The sequence below is a fragment of the Seriola lalandi genome, unplaced genomic scaffold (genome assembly GCF_002814215.2).
Source record: "Seriola lalandi dorsalis isolate HSWRI2012SDOR001 ecotype SW California unplaced genomic scaffold, Sedor1 jcf7180002054563, whole genome shotgun sequence".
NCBI lineage: Eukaryota > Metazoa > Chordata > Actinopteri > Carangiformes > Carangidae > Seriola > Seriola lalandi.
Genome location: NW_019525116.1, coordinates 719,807 through 730,522, shown reverse-complemented (window position 1 = coordinate 730,522; position 10,716 = coordinate 719,807). Strand labels below are relative to the sequence as shown.

The 10,716-nt window shown below is 41.8% G+C and overlaps 2 protein-coding genes across 4 annotated transcripts in view; both read left to right on the top strand.

The window, feature by feature from the left end:
- prl (prolactin) overlaps positions 1–390 on the top strand; it is a 1,841-nt gene extending 1,451 nt beyond the window's left edge. Inside the window, exon 4 of the mRNA XM_023416399.2 lies at positions 1–390. This exon is cut by the window's left edge and continues 603 nt beyond it. The gene's annotated coding sequence lies outside the window, so the exon portion shown is untranslated.
- Positions 391–1,620: 1,230 nt separating this feature from the next.
- LOC111662484 (dual specificity protein phosphatase 3-like) lies at positions 1,621–9,129 on the top strand. 3 transcript variants are annotated; one of them, XM_023416362.2, is made up of 4 exons: positions 1,621–1,968; positions 6,186–6,418; positions 7,238–7,442; positions 8,465–9,129. In XM_023416362.2, exons 1-4 carry the CDS (start codon positions 1,793–1,795, stop codon positions 8,562–8,564), a joined length of 714 nt encoding a protein of 237 aa, XP_023272130.1. In that variant the 5' UTR covers positions 1,621–1,792; the 3' UTR covers positions 8,565–9,129. The 3 variants fall into 3 exon arrangements, with proteins under 3 accessions (XP_023272130.1, XP_023272131.1, XP_087032760.1); XM_023416363.2 differs by having other exon boundaries at positions 7,238–7,474; positions 8,465–8,542; XM_087176634.1 differs by having other exon boundaries at positions 7,238–8,465.
- The last annotated feature ends 1,587 nt before the right edge of the window (positions 9,130–10,716 follow it).

Here is a 10,716-nt window from a genome sequence, read left to right as displayed (position 1 = left end):
TACACTTCCCCGAGATGATTCCAGCTGGTCTGGCATCATCCGCTGACCATACTGCGGTCACAAACCGTGTGTTATCTGTTACCTGCGACTCCTCTTTGTTCGTTTCCCTTGTTGAAGCAGTATCCCCTCAAAGACGAGCTGCCAAAGCAGCTTTGCTCGCGGTTCGACTTTGGAGGGTTCAGCTGGGCTGCGACACATGAAATCAGCGCCGCCACCTTCTCTGCACGGCTGTTTGGAGAACGACTCTCTCTTCCTAATTCGACTGCCAGCTTGACTGATGACAAACTGCGGCATTTGCACATTTGATTTTAATATCACTTTTTCCTGAAAAGCATTATGAACGCAATATTTCTTTAAATCTGCATATCAATAAAAATCCTCTCTTGCACAGTTAAGTTCTTCGTGTCATTTATCATTTCACATTTTAATGGAAGCGCACCGTGAACTGTGACGGTGCTGAGGCACCCAGTGAGAGCGATGGGTGCTTCTCTCTGAAGCATCAACAGAAAGGGTCCCCAGTGTTAATGCTACTGGTGAGTGTAAGTTCACCATACTCCTCCATCCAGACTCCTCCTCCTTCTCTTCCCTGTGGAGGCCTCCTCATCGTCCCGCCTCCTCTTCCTCAGGTGATCAGGGTTAGGGTGGAGCTGGACTGGGCTCCTCCTTAGTTACTGAGGAACTAAAAAGGTTCACCGCGCCTTTACTGGTAAACTGTCTCATCTCTATATGTCAAATCTAAATGAGAAATTCTGTTCATTTTATCAGTCAATAAATCCGAACCAAGGTGATTTAAACTAAATGATACCACGTGTGTGTAAAGGTAAAGGGGAGTTTACCTGAAATACACTGCATGTGTTACACTCGTCCGTAAACGGGCAGAAAAGTCGTTAAACAAAATCACGAGTGCAGTTTTCTCGGTCATCCGTTTATTCCGAGCACAACACAACAACAGGAACTGCCGCCGATTTTTCCTGCCAGAAAACGTAGGTGGAGACAAAGATAATCAATCGTCACCTAACAGATCAAGACCTTTTAATGGATGACAGATAAAAAAATACCTACAATAAGCATGAAATAAACAATGAACCTCTTTGTGATGTCGGTTAAAGCAACAGCACATTGTGTATAGACAAAACATGTTAATGTGACGGGCGGTAAATCAAAATGAGATACACACGAATTATTACATTTTTACAAAAAAGTATGTTTTTATTTTTTATTTTTTAAATCTTATGTAAATATTGACTCAAAATAGTATGTTAGTCTTTATAAATAGTATTTTCTCATTTAACATCATGGTGAGAGTACTTGAATTAATGGTCTTAAGATTTGGAAACACACTTTTGCACATTCAGACTGACTCTGTTAACAAGTTATGTAACATTACTGCTCTTTTGGGTAGAATTGTTTTTTAATTGGCCAAGGCTTCGGTAGGAGTCTCGTTATTTTGATTAACTTAGCCGCTCAGGGCTTCTATAAACATCGTTGTGTGAAGATATATAATGTTTCTGTCTTTTCTCTTTAATGATCTCTGGACCCCCTGGATGGGAACCACCGACCTGAGCCCCCCAAAAAGCCATGTCCGGCCCTGGATGTGGGTTTGGTTTTCCCACCGCCGAGCGGCTCGGTGTTCAGAGGCGCGCTGGAGGCCACTCAGAGCGGAGCAGCCGTCCACCGGTCTCCGGCCTGGTAAACCGACACCTGTCCGCCACATTCACCACCTTCCTCCTCCGCCCCCTCCTCCTCCTCCTCCTCGGTGTGTTTGCCGGAGGTGTGAGCTCGGTCCTCGGGTATGAAGAACAAACACAACCAACAGGTGAAGGCAGCGGCTCCGGACCGACTCGACATGTCGAGCTTCGAGGTGTCTCTCCAGCAGCTCAATGATCTGTTGACAGACGACAGCGGCTTCTACAGCTGGCCGACCAAACACTTCCACGAGGTTTACCCGAGGATTTACGTCGGCAATGCGTGAGTCATTGTTGAAATCATTGTAATAACCCCCAGTTTTTCCACTCAGGGATATTTTACATTACAGTTAATGTGTCTCCCTCTAATTCAAGTCGTGCCGCGGACACGGAATCAGTATTCCTCTAATATGACGGAAATAAAACAATACATTCAAGTTTAATGACCCAGTTCTTCCTCTTATTCCTCTGTTTTATTCTATTACTGTGGCGATACTGTGATTTTACACATTTCCAGCAATATTATGACTCAGCACATGGATATCATAATATCATTATCCCACAAAAGATGGAAAAACTAGAGTAACTTCCAGTGTGTGTGTTTGCAAGAATGTGACAGGCTTCTGCATGTGTTTAGGAATGAAAGCCATGACTTAGAATAAAGTCAGTATGGACTCACTGTTGTACCATAATTAGCCACTGTAATCTCTCATATAGCTTATATTTATCAGCCACTACAGAGTGACTATTGTTTTCACCGTGTGTGTGTGTGTGTGTGTGTGTGTGTGTGTGTGTAGCAGGTGTTTATCTGTCTATGTGTGTAGTTGAGGTCAAAATGATGGGTGTGGTCTGACCCCCATGAGTCTCCCCATTGCAACATGGTCTCCAGTTTTTTTTTTTTAATTTAAAAATTAAAATTAAAATAATTTAATTTCTTTTTTAAGTAATTTTTTTTTTTTTAAACAGCAGTTTTATTTCCCTGTTGGATTGACTGTCTGAGGGAGGCGTACAGGGCTTGTTGAATTTTTGAGGAGGTGGAGGAGTGTTATCAAAAGGCAAAATAGAGCAGAGACAGAAACTGGCAGGTACACAGGAGTTGAAAATAGCTTGTGCTTCACCTGCCAGTCTCCTGTGGAATTTAAATGGCATGCCCCATATTTCTCTGTAAATAACATTACTGATTCCTCAATTCGGAAAGAAACACATATATATCCATTTATTGTAACATAAGTGGAGGATACATAATATTTTTTCTATATAAAACTCTTAAAGCACCTATAATGTGCACCAGGTTATCAGTAAAGCTGGAAATCACTTTAACTTAAAATGCAACACCATCAAACAGTGTTACCCATGATAAAGATGATACTCTTGAATAATAAACTCTTTCAGGACTATAAAAGCATACACAACATTTCCTGACTGAAGCTTGTTCAAAATCATCCAGATTACTGCTGCACACAAAATGATTTTCTTTTCACAGCACTTGACATAGCCTACAGATGGTCTGTTTGGGAACTGTATAGTCCAGGCTTGTAGGCTAAATGTTCATCTAAATTTTAAATGGTTAGATCTGAAAGCTTTAAAACACAAGCTCTTAGATGTTTTTTTGTTTTTTTTTCAGCACAGTGAGTCAGAGCAGTGTATTTCAGGAGAGTGGCTCCATTCATCTGCCCGCCTTCCTGAAGGAGTCATAATGGACGGAGGAGAAACACTTTGTTTTTTTCAGCGCAAATTACTTCACAAAAATAGGCTAGAACCCACAAGTGCATCAACACAGCGCTGAGGAGCCGAGACAAGAGAGTATGCAAACACAGATCATCCTCTCTGAGATGGTGTTTTTTCCCCTATGTTTCTGTCCTTGTTCCCCTTTTTGTGGAGGCGAGATGTTGCATTCAGTATCAGCACCAGTGTGCATCGACTCTATTTTTAGGTCTCGACATCTAAAAGGCGGGAGCAGTCCCAGAGGTTCACAGGGAGACGCAGCAGAGCTTTTGTATGACAGAGAAAGGAAAATGGAAAATGAATTCTTAGTCAAAGCTTGTATCAACAGTGTTATGTAATGCACTCTGCTATTAAGAAGTAAAGCAATTATAAATAAGGAAAATATAAAGAAATATGCAATAAATTATAAAGAAATTATCATTATATAGTGACATTTGGTGTGACTATAAAACAATAATCATTATATACACACACAGTATAATAACCAGGCTAGATGTGGGTGAAGAGGGAAATGCAGACAGTCTGAATACAGATTTGTTTCTAAATTTAGTTTACTGTGACACAGTTTCATTAGCAGCTGAATTATAGTCCCACAGTTTTGCTCTCTGCAGCTTCACATGTGTAATTATCAGGATCACCATTTATTTGCAGTGTAATTTGGTAATTTGATCGGTGGCTGCTCTGGTGGATCAAATCAAGTAATCCCTGTTCACATCCCTGTAAACACTAACTAATGACAGATGTTTTTTATCAAGTATGCTTCATCGCTTCATGAAATTCCCTCTACACAGGCAATGTGGATTAATAATGAAACAGCTCTTCTTTTTAGGGATTATTATTATTTAATTGCACAGTGTGTCTTGGCTATTAAGTACATCTTTGACTGGATTGCAACAGCAGGGCCAGCTGTATGATCTGGAGTGTCCCTGACTGACTGACTGACTGACTGACTGACTGACTGACTGACAACCTGGAAACAGGTTCCATTAGGGCGGTGTTTACAGCCTGCAGTGTTGCCAACTTGGCATGTTGTTGCTAGATTTAGAGGCTTTTTTTGAAACAAGACTAGGTATAAACCTGGTACATGACTGGACCGTGTATGGATGCCAACCAGGGCTACGCCTCCTTACGTGCAGTCTACTGAGCTTCTCTGGTTTCCCGGCTGCTAGCGAACTGCAGGGAAGTGGAGGAGCGCTTCCAATACACTGAGCCTCACCTTTGTTACATAACATGTATCACACAGCGAGCAGAGAGACCAGGAGAGAAGGAGGGAGAGAGAGAAGTCATCGCTAACTGCTAAAGAAACTAGCAGATCTGAATAATATGTAAACAACAGAAACACTAGCAACAGGAAATGAGACAACATGCTTATAGCAGAACAGCAATAAAAGTGCTGTTAAGACATAAAGGGTTTCTGCCCATTAAAACGCTAGAGGACTTTTTACTTGAAATGGTTACAGGAAGCGATGAGCTTGTATTGTCACGTAACTTTAACACGACAGGCCATGACCAACTCTACGTATCAAACAGAGCTTGTTAGGCATAAAGACCTTCCTCTAATAAAAATCTATCACGGTTTAACTATTATGGATCCCAGACAGAGGTCCAGACATATATTAGGTTTTGACCTAGTCTTGTTCATATTTAGTTCTCAAAAGACACAGTAATTCCATGTGAAGAAAAGCATTTTGCTGAACAGGCTTAAAGGATGGTAATGAGAAAGTCAGGACTCAAACAAATCGACCAGAGCTAAGGCAACAGGTAGCAGGTCAAAAAGCACAGGCAATGAGCATCCAGCAGAATCTGGATGGGGGACAGGCAGGAGGACACGTAACAATCTGGCAAGTGACTCTTGTAACAGGGCAGGTATAAATACTGTGGGGGTAATGGGTAATAAGGTGCAGGTGAGGTCTTTGGCAAACTCTCTGAGAGCAACTGGTGGGCAGATGTGGAATAACATCTGGAGAGGTGCCTGAAAATGCAGGAGCGCGTGAGGGAGGTTGAGGGGGGAGAAAGGGAGACAGGTGTGGGAGATTGAGTAATCAGTGTATTAAATTGGTGATGCCTCTGTGACTCTCTGTGTTTACACTGTGACGTAGACGGATGAGAGTCAGCTGACAGTCGACTGAGAGTCGACATTAAAGGGCCATTGTACTGAGGGAGGCGTGATCAACATCTGAATGTATGACTGATTGAATCAACCACGTCAGCAGCTGTTGCACAGACACGATGTGATCAATCATATCTCTTTAATTCATGTCGCATGGAAGAGAGGAAATGAGCGTGGTTGAAAGGACTGTCCTCTCTGAACACTGAGAGTCACATAGACGTCAGCAATTTAATCAACTCATTTCTCAATGTAAAATGTTCATTTCCCACTTCCGCAGCAGTGTGTCGTAGCAGTGTCTAATCGTTCAACACTTCAAATAAAACACTAGAAAAGAGTAAAATATGGGACCTTTAAGCAAAATTGTGATTTACCTCGTGCCTTTCTCCTCCAAAACAGCTCCGAAACCTTGACAATTGGTTTTGTGGTTCTTGAGTTATCTCATTAAACAGCACAAATTCTATTGTTCACGATGCTGAAGAAAAGATTTTTACACAGAATCAGAAATTTTACAGAGACTGGTAAATAGATCCAGGAAGAGTAGTCAGCCTTTAAACCGAACAAAGAAACGGTCAACAGGTATTTTGCTCGACATCAGGTCAGCATCGGTGGTGCGTGCGAAATAAGCTTCTCAGCATGTGTTTGTTTTTCTTACTAACCTGATGCAGGTTTGTGGCGACGAACGTGATGCGTCTGAAGCGTCTGGGCGTCACCCACATCCTGAACGCAGCGGAGGGAAACTCCTTCATGCACGTCAACACCAACAACGAGTTCTACGCTGGCACGGGCGTCATCTACCACGGGATACCAGCCAGCGACACCGACCACTTCGACATCAGCGTTTACTTCGAAGAGGCGGCAGATTTCATCGAGAAGGCGCTGGCATACAAAAATGGAAAAGGTCAGAGGGTTAACAGAGCTGAGAGGAACTGAAGCTGAAATCCTTTTTTTATGTGTGAAATTTAGAGTCATCTTTTTCTCATATTATGTGATATATGAAAACCTCTGAAGATTACACACAACCCTTCCAAGTATTATCTTTTCTGTGACTTCAAGCAGGCGCGTGAAAAACTAATTGATCTGATGATGACACCACTTTGAGACATGCTAATTGTCCTGATCAGGAGCTATAACTGAAGGTCAATATCAAAGCTGCACTAATTAGAAACAATGGATCAAATGACTGTGCAATCATGACAAAGGCTGTGTTTGAAATGACGAGACCAAAGATGATTATAATTTGAGTCTGATGGTTACATCGGCTCTACAGAAGTTTTCAACCTACAGTGTTTGAGCTCATTGTTTCAGGCCCAGACTCCACTCTCATCAAGCTTGTTTCTAGCAGCAACGGGCAGCTGTTATCAGTGGAAAACACTGAAATACTCCACCAACAAAAAATATCAACTTTTCAACAGTGGTGATCCCTGACTCTGGGGGGCCCCAGGCGAAGAAGTCAAGGGTTTAATGGGTTGTCATTGCAATATGTGCCAATATGAGGGGCCTTCGGGGGGCCCTTTTACCCTTTGGGGGCCCCCAAGCATTGACCTATTTTACATCTCCTGATGGTGCACCTCTGCTTGTCAACAAATAGTTTTATGTAAAGTAAATAATTCATTTTAGATTTTCCACTTCCCTATGGTGGCCAAAAAGTAATATGTCAGACACCACTGTTGTGATTTGGATCGAACTGGAACATCTGCTTTTCTCTTCTCCCCTGCAGGTAAAGTGTACGTTCATTGCAGGGAAGGCTACAGCCGCTCGCCAACCTTAGTCATAGCCTACCTGATGCTTCGCCAGAACATGGACGTCCACACCGCTCTGGCCATGGTGCGGCAGAAAAGAGAAATCGGACCCAACGACGGCTTCCTGCGGCAGCTCTGTCGGCTCAGCCAGAGGCTGGCTGCTGAGGGAAAGCTCTGGAACAAGTGAGGCACGCGGCGAGGCAGACGGATTGTCTGTAAGAGAGAGCAAATGTATGGCTTAATGGCACATCACTTTGTTTCACTTGCTCTACAGCTTCAACAAGCCGCAGGTCTGTGATTGTTCTGGAAGGGAGGGGAGTGGAAAATGAAAAACGTTTTCTCTTAGACAAAGGTTGACAGAACTGACTGTATGTATAGTACAAAATAATACGTAGAGTGTTTTAATCAGAGAGGCACACTGACTCATTGTAATGTGTAAATCCAGGTACACTACATTCACTAGCTGTGTTTACATAGTCTCACTTACATTCTAAATATTAGATTCATCTTGTTTCAGGTCTAAATGACCTTTAATAATTATATTTTTTACATCCTGTATGGATTGGTGTGATCACTTTTCAAGAGAACAATAAAGGGAATGTTAATGTGCATTTAAATACACTCATTTAGGGGAAAAAATAGTGTAACTAATGTGATACTGTCACCGCCTTTTCTCACTCAGCGTCCTTTCCCTCCTCTTCCTCCCTCCTGGCATTGTGCCCTTTGTCTTGGTCTCACTCCTGCAAACACTGCCAAATCTCTCAGTCCCAGCCGTTTCCCACAGGGGATCTCAAGTGGACACTGTGATTTTTCATACCAGATTAGATGTTCAGGGTACCACAAGATGATACTGAAATATTTTCTTGTCTAGTATGTTTAGCATGTTTTAGAAAAAAGCACAACCTTTGACCCATATTGCACTCGTATCAAGAAACCTGCCTCAAAAATATTTCTCTGTCAAAATTTTGTCAAGCTGGGCTTTATAGGAATCAAACATTATTTTGGGACATTTTAGGAAATGTACTTATTTGCTGTTTTGCTGAGAGTTAGATACAGTTAAAAGACGGAGAAGATTAAAGGAGCTGATGAAAGTTTTGCTATTGGTACATTGCTAACGTTGCTAGCGTTAACAGCTGTTTACTTACCAGTCTAGAAGAAACGTTGTGAGTTCAGCATCTAACCTCATTCCTTTACTCAACCAACAGCTGTCTCCAGAGATGGAAAGCAACGCCAATGCCAATCTCGTCTCTATCGCGTCTTTTGTTCTATGCTAACTTGCTAACTTCATTAGAACAAAGACTGTAAAATAAGTGTATTTCCCCCAACGTGGAACTAAACGTCTGGATAATGGTAATATTCTTCACTCACGGCCTGCCGTAGCTGCTGAGGCTAGATGACCTGTGACCACACGAGTGAAACCTCCGATTGTAATTCAAACACTGCCACAATGTGTGTTTGCTAGTAACCTCAACATGTAGGATCACTTCCGAGTCGACACATTTTTGCACATTAGTGTGTGTTTTTGTCTGAGTATAGACAGTTTTATATTGCATGCTTTGTAATATGTATGTGAGCCAAAGAGTCGTTTATATTCCTTTGTTAGCACAGCTGTGTAACTACAGTATGCGTATTCATAGTGTGCATTATTCAATGTGCATTACACAGTATGTCACAATGTGCATTATTGAGCCTGTGACTTTTGAATCATCGTGTGCATTACCTAGTAGGATGTAATGTAGTTGTTGGCGTCAGTAGGCTTTCATTGAGTCTCAAGATGATGACACTGCTTATATGAAGTGCACTTTATCCAATGACACTGGTGATTGTTGTTGCTCTTTTCATACATTCAGAAATAAACTGTGAAAAATGACACGGCTGAGTTTCTTAAAAGAGTTTCTCACAACAAATCATTGAACACTGATCACTCATATTACACAAGACTAATCCTGTAGCTCTGAGGATATAACACATAATGCACTGAATGACAGATGAATAGGTAGTAATCACTCTGTCCTGTAGAGGGGGTAGTAGGACTTCTGCAGTCGTACCATGGTTCCCATCGGCATCACAATATTGTAAAAATATTAGAAGCTGCCACTACTGCTACAGCTACTGTTACCATACTAACACTTGAATAAAACTTCTAGATCACCTCTAGACATGTTGTGAGACATAAAAATACTGCAGACATGTATATTCAATACAAGAATTTGCCAAAAAACTAAAATAAATAAATGAAATAAAATCCAGAATGTGTGTATGTTAAAGAAATAAGATAAAATTGTCTTTCAATGGTTTAACTGTTGGACAGTAGATGCCTCCTACTTCACTTTAACGCCCTCAGTGCACAGGAGGCTTCAGTGATTTCCACATCATGGGGCAGCGTAGCGGTTAAGTCTGACTCCCACCCGGGGGGGCTTGACTTGTATAAGATGCATCCTGGGCCGTGTTTGACTTCCAAACATATTGTGATGTCACAAAATCTTGCGTCATACACATCTGAGATTTAAGATGAGCACAGAGAAACTTCCTAGTGTCACTGCACACACATCATCAAAAAGACATTTTGACTGGAGGGGGACTTTAAAGTTTTTAGACTCATGCAACTTTACCTGACAAGTTTATACATCTTATGTATATTAGAGTATAATTATAAATAAATATAATCTATAGTATAAGCCGTATCCACCATTCATTATATTTGTCATGGCCGTTACAGTACATTCAGTTATAAAACAATATTTATCTTAAAATATCTGATTTTAAGATCGAGTGTAATGCAAAGTGATAACGACGGCAAAAACAACAATGTCACTCGTGTTGTCCTCTGATTTATATCAAATGCTCAATTTGTACAATTTGCAACTTAATCTGATTAAAATGGTCAACATCCTCAACATGTATCAGATTCACTATCAAAACAAAGCCAACACTGCTTGTACCAGTAGTACTCTCCCTTCGTCGCTTCCTTTTTGCTTCCCCCACTAAACCCCTATTATCCTGCCAGTGGCCTTTTAATAGGCACCTCCTCCTCTCTTATTAAACGTGTGTGTGTGTGTGTGTGTGTGTGTGTGTGTGTGTGTGCATTCCACAGGTTTTGGAGGTTGAGCTCCATGGCAGGGCCTCTCTCTCTCTCTCCCTGATGTTTTCTCAGCTCCTTGTCTTCTTCTGCCTCTTTTGCCCTCTCATCTGTGTTCATGCTCTCTATCTCCCTCCCCGTCTGTCTGTCTGTCTGTCTGTCTGTCTGTCTGTCTCGCTCTTCATCTCTGTCCTGGCGTGACGCATGGAGTTGATACAAGGACATATCTGCTGGGAGAGGAGGGTAGCTCCCTTACATAACATCCGTCTGCATGAATGAATCCATGGGGGAGGGGCGGCCATGTGTTTTGAGGGGAATCTGATGCATGTGTGTGGTGAAGTATGAATGGGCCTCAGTACTTGAAACAATTTATTTCCA